Source organism: Ptychodera flava, chromosome 6 (assembly GCF_041260155.1).
Source record: "Ptychodera flava strain L36383 chromosome 6, AS_Pfla_20210202, whole genome shotgun sequence".
NCBI lineage: Eukaryota > Metazoa > Hemichordata > Enteropneusta > Ptychoderidae > Ptychodera > Ptychodera flava.
The window spans coordinates 31,748,106-31,769,499 of NC_091933.1; the positions used below are offsets into that span (position 1 = coordinate 31,748,106).

Below are 21,394 nucleotides of genomic sequence, written 5' to 3' on the forward strand. Positions count from 1 at the left end.
GTACAAGCAGGAATATGCTCGACATTTTTCTGAAAGTTTAGCTATACCTGTCAACACTATGTACAAATACTCAGTACTTATTCACTCCTCTGTCGTCATTAACCCTTTGAGTGCCAAATTCGATTTTTGTCACCCTTATAGAATATAACACCAACAATTTTTTTCAGATCTACACAATTGTTTTTCAGATTTTTCCCAAAGTTTAGCTCCAAAACTGAAGCCGATGAAAAGTTATGTCCATTTGGTGCAAAACTATAAAAAAATAACAGAAAAATTCATAAAAATTGGTAAAATTTTGCCCTGATATTTAGGGGGGAAAAATTACAGTGCTCAAAGGGTTAATATTTTATGATGAAATCAAAATGTGAAGTCACTATAATATTTATACATGGTACAACCATAGTATACAATCAGCAAGTGCTGAAACAACATTCCAAATGTATTTCAAGATCATGTCAAAAACTTGTCGATTGAGGTTCATCAATCCTCCTGTCATAGTATTTCCGAATATTCTAGTACATAGTGGATATTTGTCCATCAGACTGAAATTCCTGGCAGCTGGCTGACACTGAACACCATGGATGTTGAACATTAGCACAGCAACCAGGGAAAATAGGTCAAAGGTGAGCACCACCAATACCATGGTGTTATTTCCTTTGAACCTCACAGATGTAGAAATTTGGCCTTGACAAACTAAAGATGTAAAAGTGTTCTGACATATCTCAGAAATATCTGTGGGATTACTCACTGGGTTTGTAGGAATGTAAGACATCATAAATATGTATGTCTGGTAAGCCTTTGCCAATGTGATTACAATGATATTGATCTTCGCTGCAGTTTTATTTAAATATCGTATAACCATTCTGACAATTATTTGTCCTGAAATTGAGCTTTGTAAGTATTGCTGTAATCTTTTGACTGAACCGACAAAAATTATAAATTTTAGCTAAACGTACATGCCCTATCGTCAAATGTTTGCCTTTAGTACAAGCACAAAACTCAAGAGACAAACGGCAGTTTTGGGAAAACAAGAATTGTGACAAAACACTTCTAACCTGCTCTTATGATGCTAATTTGTCAATTTATCAATATTAGTAGCAACAAACTGTCTTTGTCTTCGCTGTTTTAGTTTTCATACTGCAGTGAGAGTCGGAATAGTGAAATATATCTGTGAAACTTACAACTAGTACCTATCTATCTGTACCTCCCTGGGAGGCTTGATCTGTCTTTCTTATCGCTAGCCTTCCTGCCTGCTCTCAAGTTAAAACCCTACGAGTGCTGTAATTTTTCCCGCCAAAATTATAGTGCAACATTTTACAAAATTTTATGAATTTTCCTGTAATTTTTGTGATAATTTTGGACCAAATGGACAGCACATTTCATTGACTATAGTTCCTTATCAAAGATTTGGCAAAAATCGGGGAATATTTTATTAATGTGACAAAAAGTGACTTTAAAGGGTTTATTATTATCTAAATGCAGCAAAAAATCACTTTACTCACCAGTGACGCTCTCCTAAGCCTTCTACTCATTGGCTGGTCAAATGGTGGGCTACAACTATTATTATACTGCTGTAAGAAACTCTCTGGAAGACGTATATCAGCGGGCAAGGAAAGCCTCTTGTTTATGTCCTGTAAATAGAGCAACGTTATTCATTAGATAAGCACAATGTCTGAAGAGACTGCCTTGATCTGGTGGCCCAATCGCTACATTCATGTGAAAGCTTATGGTGGATTCTGGGTACCCACAAGACGATGATGACTGATAAAAGGCACAAGGATTTTACATACGCATCTTGTGTACTTGTATTGATGACAGGCAGTGACAAAAGCTTCGCCAGACGCTCTGAATCATCTATACGTTAACAATTGGGACTCATCTGGTACTTTTGCACCGTAACCCCTGAGAGATGAGCCAGTTATTGCAACAGATGTCCGCCATAACACCCTCTTCAAAAACGGTGCACATGACATTCTCAACTGCAACAGTTGCCCTATAAAATGACTGCAGAACTTACCGTCCTTTGGAAGGCATCATTAGCGAAAAAGAGTTATGAGTTCAGTGACTAGGAATGACGTATGGCATACGATGCAAAGAATTCATGAGAATTTGCTGAGTGTATTATAGCTCTGCCTTGGGCACAAGTTCTCTATATGCTGATGTGATTTTCTGCACTGAACTGTGGCTCGTTGTGATCCAAGGCATGCCCACAAAGCTCACAAATGCTGCCTTACCACTCGATATTGAGGCACATATCTGATCAATTTGCAGCTCAGTTTAAACACGGTTCACATGTCAGTCGACAGCTGCAACAACATGTGACTACAACATAAAATATTTCATTTCCTGGCGGAAAAATGATTTCGTCCATGACAGGAGGGACTGAAGGTGAAACGTGAATATTGTTTCCTTGTAATTTGAAATACGTTTTAGTGCAAACTGAGAAGGTTGAAAGATTCAACAAAAATAGGTATTAGGATTTCCTGAAAAGTCTTCCTGTCATTGAACCAAGAAAGGCCGACCAGCTTTTCTTTCTTTCTTTCACTGATAACTTATTAGATGTAATATATTCAGAAATGACAAACTGACAATAAATTCTAAGTTCTCATGTAACATCGTAAATTTTTTGTTAACATAATACCCCAGACTAGATTATCGATATCTTTAGTAGCTGTGGTAAAATGATTGCTGAAAGTGTACGTCTGTCATCTTAGACCATGAAAATTAATATTATTCAACGACAAGAAACAACATTCATTGTTATTACATAATGTAAGTTGCTGATTTTGAGAATTTGGAAATAAATGCATTCTCTGCGATGTTGTCTTGGAGTGAACCACAACAAATTACTACACTATTTACTTCTATTTTGTTGAACTAAATGATTACACACAAAACAAAATACATTGCTGACATCACTGGAACTAACCTTTGACCTGACCTGACCTGACCTGACTTAAAAACTGACTGCGGCAATAGATGTAGGGTACCCTTCAAATCATTTATCTTTCCAGACTGTAGTATGGCGCTATAGTTAGATAGATTTATTGAAAGCATTGCTTATCAATATCCTGCTGTACGGTAGAATACACAAATACTGCGGCACACAATTTTTGACCAAAACAGAAGACAGCTGATGAACTGTTGAAATTTTTACACATGAACAGAGGACATAAAAGCTACAGATGTGTAAGAACTGAGCGACCTAAGTGAGTTGGCCAAATTACCAGTTTAACCCTTTTCCTGCCAAACAAGTTCATATTTCACATCAGGTCAAGTTGGTTAAAAGTAGTTAAGCAAAACATGTCCCATATGGTGCATTTTAACAAAGACTTGAAGATTTGAAGGTCCGTGAAGACAGAGATACTGTAAACATGATTTTTACTGACTAAAGCTGCTACAACATACTAAGCCGAGTGAGTGAAAATACATGGTTTTGGCTCAATACTGCTTTTTGCTGACTTTGCAGATGGGGACGTGATACTGTCTAGCAGCTTAAGGTTTAATAACTAATTCTTTTTCACTGGCAAAAACAAAAACATATTTCTTTGTGTGGAATTTGTTGAAAATCTCATTTGACTGAGTGACATTTCAAAAAATATGACAAATTAAAGGTCAAAACAGCCATCAATAACTTTTGAAATTCTCACATTTCGAAAATTAACATATTTAACCCTTTTCCTGCCAGACAGTATCACTCCGCCATCAGCCAAGTCAGTAAAAAGCGGTATTGAGCCAAAACATGACGTATTTTCACCCACTTGGCTTGGTCTGTTATAGCATCTTTAGTCCAAAAAAATCAAGTTAACAGCATTTATGTTTTCAACAGCCTTCAAATGTTCAATATTATGTTAAAATACACCATATGGAATACGTTGTGTTTCACTAATTGTAACCATCTTGACCTGATGGTGAAATATGGACTTGGCAGGAAAAGGGTTAAAGTGTTAATAGGCATTGGACAGCTGATATATCAAACTGCAAAATGTAGAACACCTGGAAGGTAGTTCAATTTGCAAATTCATCGAAAATCGAGTGCATTTTTCAACTACATTCAATCTGGTATTTGTGAACTGTCACCCCATAGGAGGAAAAGCGTTCACGATATTAGGGGGAAACGGAGTATGATTATCAACACTGGTCAATATTCTTCCTCTTTCTGTTTTCAATTAACTGCAAAACACAGGAAACACAAAGTCCATGATACAATGTCATCGTCCAAAGACACACATTTCATCACTTGTTAACAGGCTGCCCTGAACCAAACGGCAATATTGGGTTCTTTCTCTGATTAATATCCGATTGTTTCTGCAGGACATCCTTGTACATGTACATGTATTAATGTCCTGATATGAAGGAACCCAATCCAACGTTTCCTCATATAAGTCCCCCATTTAATTTGGCTTCATCATTGACTCAACCTTTGAAAATATCAGCAAAATTACACTGTATTACTGCAGGAGCATATTCTGTCAAGCTTTGAACATCATTTCTTCGATAGAATGTAAATGCTAGTATTTCTGCAAAGGGGCAATTTTGTTTCTCAATCAAAATTGCAAATCACTAAATATTGTACAGATTGTACTGTCTTTCTGCATGACATGCATGAAGAAGAAACCAAAGAAAAAGCGTTGTACTGTATGTACTTGAGAAAACATGGAGGTGATGCCCCATAAAAAACCCCAGGTCCTGTTAACACATCATTGCATAGGTATAAGAAAGATTGCGGTGCCATCAATGTCTCTTAGAGGAAGATGCCATTAATGAGTTTTGAGATGTGAAAGCTTTGAATAAAACTGTGTACACAATGTCGTTTCACAAGTAATAAACAAGGGGGAAAAATGTCTGGTTCTCTTAAAGCCAAGATGATCACAGAAAAGATGCTGATTCTTTGTGTTGAGAAATTACCAAGAATAAAACATGGTCTATGACGGTTTTCTGATTTGTGAAGTGTGGACACGAGGTGTTAGAAGGAGTGCTAGCTCTCAAAATTGTTGTAAGCCCACTAACAGCCCTGTTTTAACCCTTTGAGCACCAAAGTCAATTTTTGTTGCCTATTTTTTTTATCAAAATATACACCAGTCGATTTTTTTCTAATTTTTGCTAAAATTTTGATAAAAATCTGAAGCCAATAAAATGTGATGTTCATTTGGTCTAAAATTTTCAAAAAATTGCATAACACTATAATTTTGGTGGGAAAAATTGCAGTGCTCAAGGGTTAACTGGCTCCTGATATACGTTTGGCATGGAAAAGTTGAAGACACACAAAATCACACAACTACCTCACTGAGTCGCCTCTGCAACCGTCTATTCCTATGTCGAATTTTCACAGGTGAATAAACCTCGTCCGAAGTCCCCGATGCTTGGTCGCTTTCTCCATCGGAGCCTATCCTGGGGTTTTCATGGACTATACCTGCAACACAAACACAAACATGGAGTTTGTATCTCACTGAGGAAATGTATCACAGAGGACAATGGGACTGGACTATGCAAATGACCACATCGGGAACAAGATGTTGAAAATGTATTTGCATAAACTGTTAATCATATACAGAGTATAATTAAATATTAAACTTCCAAGTACATCTATGTGATACATCACAGGAAAGACATTATGATATGACAGTGTTATATAATTTATCACTGTTTTGACAAAAACATGCATTTATGTATTAATAACCCTAGCATACGATTCTCTGTTGAACACATGTACATCTTCAATGAACATATCTGTGACATAGATAATTTTTCTCTGCGGTTCAGCTGTACTTACGTGATTTCTCCATCTGTTTACAATGATAATTTGATAATGGTGACTACAAGAGGATGAGGCATACAATTTATGGACAAAGTGAGTAAACAGGTTGAGTTGACAGAGTTTGCTGGCACAGGCAAATAAATTTATTTTGTGATGTCAGAATCTATGTTTTTGAAAGCTACAACATATCTTGATTAATTAACCCAAAATTTCATAAATTTTGCAACATAAGGCTTTTTTATTTTTTCTAAACCATATTTCTGTATCAATGCCCAACACATTTCCATTTCTAGGTATCAATTTTTAAAATTTTTTATTTGATTTCTTTTTCCTTTGCAGAAAATTCACACTAAGCAACGCACTTTTCAAATTTTATTCTGTCATCATTGCATAGAGTGTACTTTGTATTATTTATATATATTGTGTAATACCGGTATAATCACCTCACTAAAAGGCCGAAAAAATGGCAAAACCCAGTGTCTTTCTGCACCTTGTTAAGTACAGTTGAAACAACAAAGACACAAAAAATTTGTTGTGATTTACTCTGCGTGACCAGAAATCATAATAACTTTCTTTTCCACATTTTAGTAGTTGAACCACAAGAACTGATAACCGTTACACCACGCTTTCTCTATCTACTCATATCATTATGATGTATGGTGATCAGACACCTTCAGGTAAAGTGCCAATGAACTTCAGTGAATGATAAGTGGTGCTTATGCTATGTTATACTATGTTATATTATATTGGATAAGGTGACAGTGTAATATTACTACGAAAATAACTTTTTACATTTTAATTTCCCCATCCAATATTTTTCATTGAAAATACCAGTTGCAGTTGATCAACAAAGATCACTGTTAAGGTAGAACGCACCTCGGGGACAGACATTCGGACTCTCAATTTTTTACAATTCTCTTTGACATACCACATGTGGGGGTTCATTTTAAAGCTCTTGGTAAAAGAAAACTTTTCATCGACTTAGTTTTTCGAAATTCGAAAATTTTTATTTTTCTCCATAGAGTTAACACAGGGATGGCGGCCATTTTGAATTTCTAATATCGGTAAATCTTGGGTAATTTGTTTCTCTAGTACCAAAATTTGCACGGTGACCCCCTATTTTTATTCTTGATTTTGAAAGAGAATGATTGAAAGATTCCTTGAGGAAAGTTAGAGCAAAAGTTTAAGTCTTTCACTTTCGAGGTGCATACTACCTTAAAGGGCCAGTAATGCTAACTTCTGATGATTGTTTTCATTATTTCTATTTTGTATGTCAATTGCATGTTTTTATTCTACACTCAAAAGAATCTTGAAACAAACACTATTTTAGAATTTAGCTTATCAACATAGCGTCTATACATGTAAAATGCAATTGTTATTGTTTACATTTGAGTTCCAGGCCAGACCAGAATTCACTTGTCAACAATAACAATGCAGTTAAACTGGTTGAGCTGACAAGCTGAATACTGTATATCTCAACATACTTTGGGGAGACGAACAAGACATTATGGTTGACATTAAAAACAAAATAGTGAAAAAAATCATCAAAATTTAAGCATTACTGGTCATGATGAAAGATTTTCTATCCATTCATGCTGTACGAAAATCTTTCGATTTGTAAAATGTCTCTGTACAGATGTAGACAAAATTTAGGCTTGTCTTCCCGATGAAAGATGTACCGTACAATTTATCAGATAGGTTCATTCAATGACATGTTGCTAATACAATCAACTGACCAGTAGACAAGACTGGCATTTGCAACGAGTTAGTGTTCTATATGATAGCGATGCATTAGTATACACTCAACATTCACCATTAAATGAAAAAAACACCTAGCATCGCCAAAATTAACGACTGAGTAAACAGAAAAAGAATACGTTAACACATATGCAATATTTAAAACGACACAACTACTGATGTCATAATAATATTGATGTAATGGAATACTCGTGCAAAACTAAAATTAAAAGGAAATCAAAGTGATCTGTAAGAAATATTAAATAATGTTCTAGTCTACTCCCATCACACAAATATGGCCACACCTGAGGAAAAGTAACAGAATTAATAAGCATGATGCTACGACCGATGTCTGCTTGAATTGACTTGTAAATTTACAGCACAATCAGGTGTCTTTTTTTGAAGGCTGAAAAAATGTGATTTTCTCACTCAAAGTGTCTTGTGGTATTGCTTTCTGTGACCACCTTTGGTATTAAGATGCAATTTGCTGTGTCTGCACGTCACTTGTATGAAAACGAGTAAAATATTTGCTCTGTTGCAGGTTTGTTGTGAAATCAGGGCTAGACACTGCATAAAAGTGACGATGCTCAATTGCACACTCTCTTTATATACTGATCATTGTTTTTTCTCTCACTAATTGTGCTGTAAAGATACATCTGCCGGAAATGACATCCCACTGCATGCATATATGACACCACGCAAGCCACACTCCATGGTCCTTCCCCGTGAAAATCTCCATCTACACCCTAGCATGAAACAATGCAATCCATACCTAGTGTTATTTCACGTTCACCGTCAATTCTAGAATTTTCTTCAATGAACTCTGCAGGGGGAGGCAAAACACATCTAAATGAATCAGTTTTGTCTTCAGAGCTGTAAGATCCCAACATTGACTCTCTAGGATACTAATGCAAATGCTGTGAACGTCAACCAATATGCAATCTTGCCTATGATGACTACAGTGAACAGAGGGTGAGCAAATCGGATAATTAAAAAGGATTAAAAAAGACCTTTTTTTTCATGCCAGTTCATTTACCACTCAGATTCCATTGGTCAAATAGACCATATAACAATTGGCAGTGTAATCAGTTCAGGAACTTATTAAATATGGTAAATTTTTCAGCTAAAATGAGGCTATGACCTCTGCCATGACCTTGAGATAGACTGTTGCTAAGCAACGATCAATAATCAATATGACGTCCATTTATTAAACAGCCTTTCCAGTAAATCTGATTTTCTGTTGACTTACCGGTATATCACAAAATTGTTTTATCTACAGTTCCCCCCCCATTTTTGTTCTCTGAAATTGACAGAAGTGGGCGTCCTATGCATATTCAGTGTTTTTAATGTATTCAGTGACCAAAAATGTGCCAATATTAGAGTCTGTTGATCAGCCTTGTTTTAAAAAAAAAACCTTACTACATCTGGTAAATAAACATTTATCACATGGATATATTTACTATATTTTTTGAATCAGAAGTCAAGTTCCCAAATTGCTGATAAAAGATGTACTTACTGAATGGGGTATTTGTCTAAGGAAATTGGCACTGTGAAACAAAGTATAAGATTTTTTCTCAAACTTTCCTCAGGAAAACTTCAAACCAGTCTCTTTTACAATCAAGAATAATATGCAGGGATCACTAATAAATATTGAAATTAGAGAAACAAATTTACCAAACTTTACTGATTTTTAAAAATTAAAATTGGCCATTGTACTCGGTGTTAACTCTATGGGGGAACAAAAACAAGGTGATAAAAACCTCCATTTTTCGACAAGCTACGAAACAAGTCAGCCCAAAACATGGAGGAAAAGCATTGTTATGTATTAATCTGAGTATATGAAAAAGGTATCCCCAATGTGTATTTTACTATGGATACAAGACCACTTCACAGTTGGTGTACCTTCGAAACCAGTCCTGTCAACCAACAAGTGCAAACTAGATTTGCTCACCCTCTGAGTCAAGAGTAGGGTATGAATATATTATAGTAGAAATGTGACGTTGATGATGTTACCATGGGAACTACTACTCTGCAAGTGACCTGATTCAGGGACTTGAAACATCACTTACAAATCGAAAAATATTATGACCATGTGTTCACGGTTATGATATGGTTCATGGTAATGACATATACACATGTAAGTACTGATATAGGAGAACCCCTTTTTAGCATCACCAGATGGAATGTTTAGTTACAAAATTAGTGTCAATATGATGGTATTGTAACATGTATAAGCAAGCTTTGCCTTGATTTTGTTTTAGATTCTATCTAAAGGAAATTCCTTTGTGTTATAAACTCATAACTTTTGATGACAGTTTCATAATTTTGTTCCAGAAACTATCAAATGGCCAGTAGCTGTAACATCTCATGATTTGTTTTTTGACTATTCCTGTTTTTAATGTCAACTACAGTTTCAATTTGGTCTGGACTAGAAGTCAGATTTAAACAATAACAGTACATTTTACATGTACATGAATAAATGCTGTGTTGGAAAGATAAATACTGAGTGTTTCAACAAGCTTTTGGCAAAGCACAGGAACTTGGAAGAAACAAAACCCTATACAAAACTAAAATAGTAGAAAAATCATTAAACCTTTTCTAGAGAAGTACATATTTCACCATCAGGTCAAGTTGATTAAAACTAGTAAAGTAAAACATGTCCCATATGATGCATTTTAACAATGACTTGAAGATTTGAAGGTCCCTGAAGACAGAGATACTGCAAACATGATTTTTTCAGACTAGAGCTGCTATAACATACTGTTCCAAGCCAAGTGGGTGAAAATACATAATGGTTTTGGCTCAATACTGCTTTTTACTGACTTGGATGGGGAAGTGATACTGTCTGGCAGGTAAAGGGTTATAAAATTACAGTTACTGGCCCTTTAGAGTATGTTTTCTTTTTCCTCTCTGAAGTTTGTTCAGATTTTGGGGCAGAACAAGAAACTGTATTGTACAACAAAGCTCATATACACTGAAAAACACATCATAAGTAAAAGTTGACAAAAATTTACATGAAATTCAGAAATGGTTGTGACAAGCAGAGCAATTCATGAAATTGTATATGACACATTTAACACTTTTCACTTAATACGAACGAATATTATAAATTTATGAATTGGTACAAAAAATTAAATGTAAGCATGAAAACATTAATCAAACTGTCAAAACAGAAAGCGACTCCTATCAATACACAGAAAATGAATGAAATATGTAAGGAGTTAGTCGTGTCAAAAAAACAAATTACGCAGATGAAAGAATACTGAGAGATGCCTAAAGCTATCTAAAAATCATGAAATACTTTGTTACGACAGACTACGCCTCAAAGACAGATACAGACTTTTAAATTTTCACAATATTTTGATGGAATACCAACGCTTGTCCAGATTCATCTGGAAGCTTATGGAGTAAAAGAACTTTTCATTGTGTTGTTTTTTGTGAAATCAAAAATTAAATTATTTCTTCCCATATGGTTAACATGGCAATAGCAGCCATTTTTGAATTTCAAATATCTGGGTGAATGCCAAGTTCATTTGTTTCTTCATACCAAAATTTGCACCATGACCCTTGATTTCAAATGATTAACGGCTTGAAGTTTCTCTAAATATGAAAATTTACGCCAAGTTTATATCTGTCAGTTTCGAGACACACACTGCCTTTAAAAGTGAGCTTTGAAACATGCAGGGACTTTTCCCTGATGAATGTGAAGAATGTGATAAACGATGGTCATTTAACTCACGATGACATGCTGAAAAAAAAAAGACAAGTTTGATGTCATAGGTTAATTATTTTCAGTAAAACTTGGCACCATCCACAGCCAGAGAGTTACCTGAAGGATTTTATGACACCGTCCTACTTTGCATGTTCTTGCAGGCTAATAACCTGCGTTGACCCGATACTCCAATTCACATACATGTATTATGTAAATGCAGCGATGTCACTTGGCCTTATAAGTAATCTTGTGGCTCAGAGCAATGCTCCAATCCTGAATTGAGAACGCAATTTCTCGGCCAGTGCAGTTCCAAGTAAAGATCTTGTCTTTCCCTGCATGCAGTTGTATTTTGAATTTTTAAATTGCTGAATCGTAAGTGTGTTGTGTCACTGTTGTTTGAATTTCTTTACAGAATTGCCAGTAAATTCTATGATTAAAATTGTCACTAAAATTAGCAGTGTACTACTGCCATCCAAACGTTTCATGTACCATTATGGTACTCACTACACTAGCCCTTTATAGTTTAGATGCCTTACTGATTAACAAGTCATGTCAACACAATTTTTGTATGTCATGTAATTTCATCAATTCATACCTTTGCTTGGCAATAAACCAACCGCTTAATTAAGGATCTGGTGTTAAAACTTGAAGTCCACATATAAGACACTATACCTACATACAGTACCATATAGTACATGTACGAAACCTACCAAATTTATATATAATTACAATTGCCTCTCTACAAATTAAACATTCTCTTCTCATATCCTCTCCACAAAACAAATATTTTAAACATGGTAAGACGCGAAACAAGTTATTTCAAGAGTTTAGTTGAATTCAATATTTATGGTTCCATTGATAATTTGATCAGAAAAAAGCACCACTGCATTTACAAAGCACCACTGGACTAATGAATAAGCCAGCCAGTCGCCTTGGGATTTTTGCTCACTCGGGACCATCTCTCTTAATGAACTAACTCCATTTGTCTATTCACAACCAAACCAAATCTAATTACATGCACATCAAAATGTAATTCATTTGAGCAAATAGCTTCCTAGAAATTTAACAGACATCTCTTTGTAGCAGATGGAGGCCTTTAAAAGTGATGGAAAAAACAAGTTGACACATCAAAAATGTTTCCCGGCAGTAAGACATTATGTCAGATAGGTTTCCTGATTATGCTGGTCTTCTGATTGATGGAGATGGCAGTGATATAATTCTACCGATACTTAGATACGATGCTTGTTGAAAATAACCAGAGTGTTGTCGTTGACAAGTCACTATCACTTTCAACACTTGACATCTACCTGATCAACTGCTATGCATGGACAAACATTATACAGAAGGCACTTCAACATTCTTGCAAAAATTTTCCGCTAGCCTATCACTCTGCAGCCTTTACTGCTGCTGTTGTGTATAAAGCAGAGCAGAGTAGAAGTTAACGCGTTTGCTGCGGAACTGTAGGTATTCATTTCCTAAAGAAATAATTTCAGCACAAAAATTTAAATTTCAATTTAAATTCTTGAAGCTTTTGATCAAACACTCATAATCTGAAAGAGTAATTTCCAAAACAAAATTTTCTTTAGAATTGTGTCAAACATGAACAGAGTTTAGGAAAACACCTATACAACATTGATACTCATTAGTCCTACAGCTAATGGAGAATCCTTGTGTAAAGCCCTGCCATACAACCTTGGTACATAGGGCTAGCATCATGACCACACATATTAATCCTTCAGGACAGAAAAACTTCACAACAAGTTGTCAGTCAGATTTTAAATACAACATTTTCAAACCATATTTCAGCTATCGATTTTTATGAGACTGGCTGACTAGGCAAAATGAAATCTGGTTTGCGTCACTGTCACAAATGTTATAATTCACACAATGGATTTCCATGTACAGAACTACTGTATAGAGTTCTCGGCTCGCAGGGACTAACATATACTTACTGAAAGCGATTTTAAAAAGTAATTGTTCCGTTTACAAAATTCCAAAGAAATAAATCAAAGGTATACAACATGGTAAAATGTCTTGAGAAAAAAGAAATATTGATTCAGTATGATTTTCTCTATATTTGCAATGACATGTATTTGGGGATTTCAAATCACAAGATCAATAATTTTCATTTTCTTTCAGGTGGAAATATTTTGTCATCTTCTCCAGCACAATACCAAGGTGACTACCTTTACATTTTGTCAGAAAAGTAAGAAATTTCGGGGTTTTTTTACCATATACAATTTGGCATTTCAGATTTCAAAGAAACTATTGGCAATTATAGTATGATTATGCATTACCATCAGCACAACATGATGATCAGATATCCTACAATTGTTCTCATTGCCTCTTTCATCACTAATTCACACATACAGAAAAAGAACAAGAAGAACTCCAGTCTAGGTTGCTATTCTGAAAAGGATTCGAACAGCATAGATCCCTTTTGAAATGTGTTTTTCCGAACATTTTTTGCATATTTTTTGTACAAGATGCTACAATGGAAAGTGGAGTGATTTCACTAATTACGCAGCTATTCAGCAGATGATGTTAAGAGTCCAAAATTATAGTATTCCTCGTCTGAATGTCATTTAATGATGTTGTTGATAAAATATCAAAGGAAACGTGAATAGGCAGCGCTTCTTTTGTGCAGCCATATAACGGCACAGAAAAGTCCAAATAGAGATGTTTGTGAATATCATGATCTACGTGCAGCGACAGACAGATTTGGCTGGTACGTAGGCAGTTCTGTGCCAGTTAGCTATGGGTGGTCATCAGCAATAGAATCTTAGCTGGAGGCAGATGATGACACAGAAAACAGATTTATAAAAAAATGTTCTGCGTCAAAACGCACTAGGGAACTCACTCAAATATAGAAACATCTTCCAAAAACAGGCAATCTCTCGTCAAATGATACAAAAATATTTCGTCTCCGATTATAACTTTGTGTCTGATTGATGTAACCATGGTGTTGATGACATTTTACTATTTATTTATCAAAATAATGGGTTTGTTGATATCCGCATTGTTTTCATAGGACACGGCACACATGCTGCAATGCTGAACTTCGGACACCATAGCTGAGAGACTGTAGAATGCTAGGTCAGACTATGCTGCGGTACGGTTCAATATTATCTTTGGAAGGTACATCTTTCTTTTTTTTTAACATGAAAGACACCTATGAACCAAACAATCATATTGAAAAGGGGCATTGGGCCAAGTCATGTTGCAATTTGAAATGGTAAAAGTGAACACGTACTTTAGTTGTCTGACACTAACTGTTTCTAGAATATTGACAGATGAGATCCAAGGCAGGGAGTTACATTGTACCTCAACACTTCAATCTAATATTACGGAAAGAGAAAACAATCGTCAATGTAACCGCTATTATATTATAGAGATATCTCCACACCCTACCCCCCAATTCAGCTATTCAGTCCAGCAATACATATAGACAGAGGCCATGCACCATCCATTCATGCTTCTATCCATACCGATCGATGCCTTACCAACTCGATCTGGTCAAAGACAATATAAATAGGATTCCACCTTTCGGAACATAATTGTAACTGTTAAAGTAGAGTTTGTCAGAAACACCCCTGGCTGTAGTTAGATCCAACGGAGTTGGAATATGCAATTCACCTTTTCTTTCTAAATGTCAAGACGCTCATTAGCGCACTGTCAGGTGTTGGCTTTTCGTGACTGTCGTCTAACAAGTCTACCTGGCCTTGGTATTTACAGGGGGCAGTATTGCATGCTATCATTTGTCACAAGGTTTTTGAAAACCACAACACCCAGCGGATATATCAGGCCTTGCAATTAATGTGCAATGTCAGACACGGTACTGTACTTGAGGAAACGTGAAAAACGCTTGTCAACAGGTGTCCATGTCCACTGGACTAGCTGAAAGTACATTGATACCCATCGTAGGCAGATTCAGTAAAAGTCCTGATTTGAAGCGCTTTCAACCAGAATCTTTCTTCTTTCTGTGTGTTCGAACTACGATTGGTTTGTTATCACACTGTCCATGATACCATAAATGTACATTGTCATTTTGGTAATTGCCCAAAACAATAGCTGTTTAAATCTAGGATTTGCCAGTATCAAAGTCATGTGCCATTTTTTCAAAATCATGTAAATACATAAGGAAACATTTTCGGGCAGTTTGAGTCTCAATGAAGACATGCGAAACTCTGGTTACCCATGTGGAAAGCCTTTCACAGGTGAGATCTAGCTCACATGTGGTTTTTACTGCATTTGATGACTTTCACAAATCAACAAGGATACACAGGTATTGAATGAAGAGATTTGACATCAAAACAGCAAACAAGGTCTTGAAATCTGATTGGTTGATTAGAATTATTTACAGCAACTTAAGGAGTCTGAAACGCAGGCTATCGGGCAGCTGATTGGCTGTTTGAAATTGATTGAATGATAATAATATTCAGCCAACCAATCAGCTTCAAACTTTGTTCATCAAAATATTCCAAGGAAATTTCAAAGGCAATTTATCACTGGTAAAAATCCCACCATGATAATTCAGAGAATACTCACATATGTCTCTATGAATAACTGATATTCCTGAAATACCTTTTATATCATTCATACATGTAAGAGAAGGGATGGGGTTCAGCTGACTTGAAACACTCTGAAGTTCAAATCTGAAAGATGCGTTGTTACAGGATACAGATGTTCAGCTATTCCATGTGTTGGAACTGCCTATCCCAGTGTGGTTCTGTTGGTACCGGCATGTTGGGACTGAACAGTCAAGCCTTAAAGGTAGAGGACTCAATCCCTGGGATCGAGTTTGCTTTACTCTACAAGAGGATCATGGAGGTGTCATAGCCTTTTGTTTTCCATTGAAATTGAAATCTAGTAAGTAAATTTCCTGGCAAGACAATATGACGCCTGACCCATGCCTTTAAGTCTACATCCTCATCACTTTAAAACTGTTTTCATGCTTCATATTTGAGTCTGACCTAGCATCAGATCAGCCGTTATCTGCGGTACTGGTTTTGTGGGCATAAAGGTTTGCTTTTATAGTTTTATTAGAATATGAGATTTCACATAAAACACTACTGAAATGGATCTATCTTTGAAACCAAAGCACATCAGAATTGTTGTGAACTAAAATCAAACTTTAATTGAAGCAAAACCACCACACTGACACAATGTATGTACACAACACATGTATTAACCACATCAAGAACCGAGACTACATGTATATAGAACAGTTCATTCAGCCAATAGCGTGTCCTACATAAATGTAAGTCATGTCAATTGAACAGTCAGTTTCCTATCTCAGAATCACTCTGGGGGGTTGTGACCTGCCAAAGTAACTGTTATATGGATTTGATTTCTACTGAAGTTTACTTTGGTTACTCTGAGGTAAAATGCGTGTCTTATTAAAGTCTGACAAACCAATCTATATACTAAGGGATGGCTCATAGATCTTGGCTTGGAGAGGGTTGTGAAAAATGATCAAATAATTGTAGAGTAAAAATTCCTAAAAGTGTTTTCTGAAGCCATATTGATTTGGAAAAATATAACAGCTACGGTAATCTAGAAAGTGTGTAAATTTAGGAATAAAATAGTATGTATGCTGGGAAAACCTAAAAGCAATAACTTGCTGAATTTTGGAAAGTGAAAAAAAATTGCATATCTGAATACTGACGACCCACACATGTATATGTACCTCCCAAGATCTACAGTGGGTTTCAATTCGTTGCCGCAACTGTGTGTGTGAGAGATTTTTAACTGAGAAGACCTCTTCTAACTGTCAGCTGTAATTGTTACTCAGAACAGCTACATTGACGATAAAGTGCAATCACCTGTTCAGCTATTGGTCCAGATAGAGTTGCCTCATGCTGGTTTACTGTAACTAATCAACCAGTCGGTGAATTTGAACTGTGTGGTGATACCCAAGCTAATCATTTATAATGTACATGCATTACAATATGTCTGTCTCACACAGAGTTGTGGCACCGAATTGAAACCCACTGTAATGAATTAACACAGTCTCTTCAATGAAAGAAAGAACATACAAAGGATCACCTGCATCGAATTTCCCCCATTGAATATTTCTGCTTACAGACATTCTCACAACATTTAAAATAAAAATTTTATTGTACATGTAAGTACAATAAAAAAGAATCATAAATGGGAACATTAAAACTTTTGCAGGTACATACTGGGTTGGTTAACAGCGTGATGAGAAATAATCACATGGGTCTTCGGGCACCAAAGTCAATTTTGTCCACCTTCATAAAATATATCGGGGTCATTTTTTCCCAGATTTTTGCCAAAATTTTGATAAAAATCCGTGGCCAATAACATATGATGTCCATTTCATCCAAAATTATCAGGAAAAACAGAAAATTTCATAAGAATGAGTAAATTTTGCACTTAAATTTTGGTGGGAAAAATTACAACATTCAAAGGGTTAATGAATAATTTTCAAAAGAAAATTCCGTTGCAAATCATAGGTATCATCAGAGTCCCTCCACAACAGGACTGTGGTATCACTAGTGCTAACCAAATAGAGAATTTTCTTCGATGGGACCATAGCTCTAGCTTTTGATCATTTTTCCATGTTTTTGTTTTCTAAATTGTGTATTTTTTTTAATCATCTTTCTAATTTTATATCAAAATACAGTGTACAAAATAATAGCCTTGCCAACACACCATGTACAATGTACAATTTTAGCCGTTGACAAGTGAATTCTATGCTAGACTGAAATTAAATTGTTAAGGTAGTATGCACCTTGAAAGTGAAAGACCTTAACTTTTGCTCAAACTTTCCTTTACGAATCTTTCAACCATTCTCTTTCAAAATCAAATATAAAAATCAGGGGTCATTTTGGTACTAGAGAAACAAATAACCCAAGATTTACCGATATTTGAAATTCAAAATGGCCGCCATCCCTGTGTTTATAAATGTAAGGAAAAAATTTGAATTTCAAGAAACTAAGCCCATGAAAAGTTTTCTCACACCAAGAGCTTTAAAATGAACAGCCACAAGTGGTATATCAGAAAAGCATTGTAAAAGTTTGAGGGTCTGAATATCTGTCCCTGGGGTGCGTTCTACCTTAAAGACAACACTGCACGTCACACATATACAGTAACAGTCTGAGTTGACAAGTTGAACATTTGGCAACTGTGGAAGAAGAGCAAGAAAACACAGTGCACAAAGACGTAAAAAATACTTGAAATACATCAACTTTTACAGGTTGTGGAGCTTTGATACGCAAGACTGTGTGATCTTGCAAGGCTAGGGAGTTTGGCTGGAAATTATTTTGTCACACAGGAAAACCATACAACTGTGAACATATACATAGTTGAAGACAGCAATAAGTCATTTTTTGCTCACGTGTTGACACACGTGGGCATATGTCGCAGCGATGTCTGTCTGTGTGTCTGTCTGTGTGTCTGTCTGTCCGTCTGTCTGTCTGTGTACTCAATATCTCAAAAACGCCTCATCAGATCAGAATCAAATCTGGTACATAGATTCAGTTTGCAAATGGCAAGAACTGATTAGTTTTTGGTGGGTGTGGCTTGCTTACTTTTTGCTCATTTGCATAATTAATGATTTTAGAAAAACTGATATATATTGACAACGACAGCACACAATTTGATGAGATTCGCTACAAATGTTGATCACACAAAGATATATCAGCTTTGAAAGATATTAAGGGGTGACGTAAAAGATAATTACTAATTTGCATGTTTAATGAAATTTCCTAATTAGGAGTATATATCTGAATATACTGGATCAAAATTGACGAAACTTGGTATGCATATTGAAGATACTATGATTTAACCTTATTGAAAGTCATTAAGCATTTTTACTTCATGCAAATCCTAATTTGCATATTTAATGAATTTTTGAAATTAAGGATATCTATTTGAAGTTGCATGACCAAAATTGATGAAACTTGCCATGTACATTAAAGATACTATGATAGAACATTATTAAATGTCATTCAGCATTTTTACATCAGCCAATTCCTAATTTGCATATTTTATGAACTTTCCTAATTAGGGGTATTTATTTAAATTAACAAGACCAAAGTTGATGAAACTGGCTATGTACATTAAAGATACTATGATAGAACATTATTGAAAATCATTAAGCATTTGAACTTTAGCCAATTCCTTATTTGCATATTTAATGAACTTCCATAATGAGGGATATTTATCTGTATTGACTGAACAAAAGTTGACAAAACTTGCTATGTACATTAAAGATGCTACGATACGACATTATTGAAAGTCATTAAGCATTTTTACTTCATCCAGCTCCTAATTTGCATATTTCATGAATTTTTGAAATTAGGGATATATATTTGAATTTACATGACCAAAATTGATGAAACTTGCTATGTACATTAAAGATACTATTATGTAAGCTAACATTATTGAAAGGCATTAAGCATTTTTGCTTCAGCCATTTCCTAATGTGTGTATTTAATTAACGTTCCTAATTAGGGATATATTCTTGGATTTATTTGATCAAAGTTGGCATAACATGCTACTATATGACATTGATGATTATACCAGGTTATACCAATATTGGAAGTCATTTCGCACTTAAGTTTTCATGTCAGCTAATTAATAGTTTGCATATCTAATGAGCTTTCAAAGTTTGGAATATATAGTTTGAAGGACTTGACCAAAGGCAATTACACTTGCTATATAAGTGGTGATACAATAATAGCACTCAAAGAAATTAATTATTTTTATTTCAGTTAATTACATATTTTAATACTTAATGACCTATAGAGTTAATCTGTGGTGAATATTGTTTATTATGTTGATCATAATACTTTCAATGAAGTTGCAAACATGTGGCACATGTTCAAATTTATACATAACTGCAATATATAATGAAACACGTGAGCATTTACAGTTCATATCTGGTACATCAAACTATGCGGGTACCATACAGAACTTGAAGCTCAACTTGTTTCACAGGGACCTGGGTTGGCTACAAACGTAAACATAAAAAGAAACCAGTTTAATATTCAAGTCCTATAAGATCTCAGGATAAGAATTAATTAAGATATTAGGGTATGTTCCTACCATCAATATTGATTTAAGCATTATATACGTTTCCCTACCTTGTAAAACAAGTCATCGTTGATGACACAGTCCCCACTTGTTAATGGGTGCTTTGATTACAGGTCCTCAGAGAGGATAGAGTCCTCTTCATTAGGTCTGTGATAAAAATACTTTTGAATAAATTCGCTTGATACATGTCTGAGTTGTAGTTCAGGACATGAAAAAATCGTAATAAAATGGCCACATGGTGGCCATAATGGATCGAATCACAAAACAAATCAATGTGCATATGTATGACATACGGTAGGTCAATGTCCTTGTACCAACTTTGATTAAAATTGGTTGAAATATGCCTGAGTTATGGCTTTGTACATGAAAAAATCATAACAAAATGGCCGCACAGCAGCCATATTGGATCGTATCACAAAACAAATTAATATGCATATGTATGACATTGGTCAATCTCCTTGTACCAACTTTAAATAAATTTGCTTGATACATGTCTGAGTTATGGTTCTGGACATGAAAAAACGTAATAAATGGCCACACGGCGGCCATATTGGATCGTATCACAAACAAGTCACTGTGCATGTGTATGACATAGGTTGATGTCCTTGTACCAACTTTGAATAAAATTGGTTGAGATATGCCTGAGTTATGGCTCTGTACATGAAAAAATCGTAACAAAATGGCCGCATGGCGGCCATATTGGATCGTATCACAAAAAAAATTGATGTGCATAGCTATGACATTGGTCAATGTCCTTGTACCAACTTTGAATAAAATCTGTAGAAACATGCCTGAGTTATGGCTCTGTACATGAAAAAATCGTAATAAAATGGCCGCCTGGCGGCCATATTGGATCGTATCACAAAACAAATTGATGTGCATATGTATGACATAGGTCAATGTCCTTGTACCAAGTTTGAATATAATCGGTTGAGATATGCCTGAGTTATGGCTCTGTACGTGAAAAAATCGTGACAAAATGGCCGCACGGCGGCCATATTGGATCGTATCACAAAAAGAATTGACGTGCATATCTATGACATTGGTCAATGTCCTTGTACCAACTTTGAATAAAATCAGTTGAAACATGCCTGAATTATGGCTCTGTACATGAAAAAATCGTA

At 35.4% G+C, this 21,394-nt stretch overlaps 1 protein-coding gene across 5 annotated transcripts in view; it reads right to left on the reverse strand.

Annotated features, from left to right (window-relative positions):
- Positions 1-21,394, reverse strand: part of LOC139135494 (cyclin-dependent kinase 17-like) — a 96,342-nt gene that overhangs the window by 20,033 nt on the left and 54,915 nt on the right. For 2 of the 5 annotated variants that reach the window (XM_070702895.1, XM_070702896.1), the window contains 2 exons: positions 5,283-5,413; positions 1,503-1,631 (listed from right to left, as the gene is read on the reverse strand). In XM_070702895.1, coding sequence (XP_070558996.1) covers positions 1,503-1,631; positions 5,283-5,413 — 260 coding nt within the window. Of the gene's footprint in view, positions 1-1,502; positions 1,632-5,279; positions 5,414-8,267; positions 8,319-21,394 lie in introns of all 5 variants that reach the window. The other 3 variants (XM_070702893.1, XM_070702892.1, XM_070702894.1) reach the window with 3 other exon arrangements.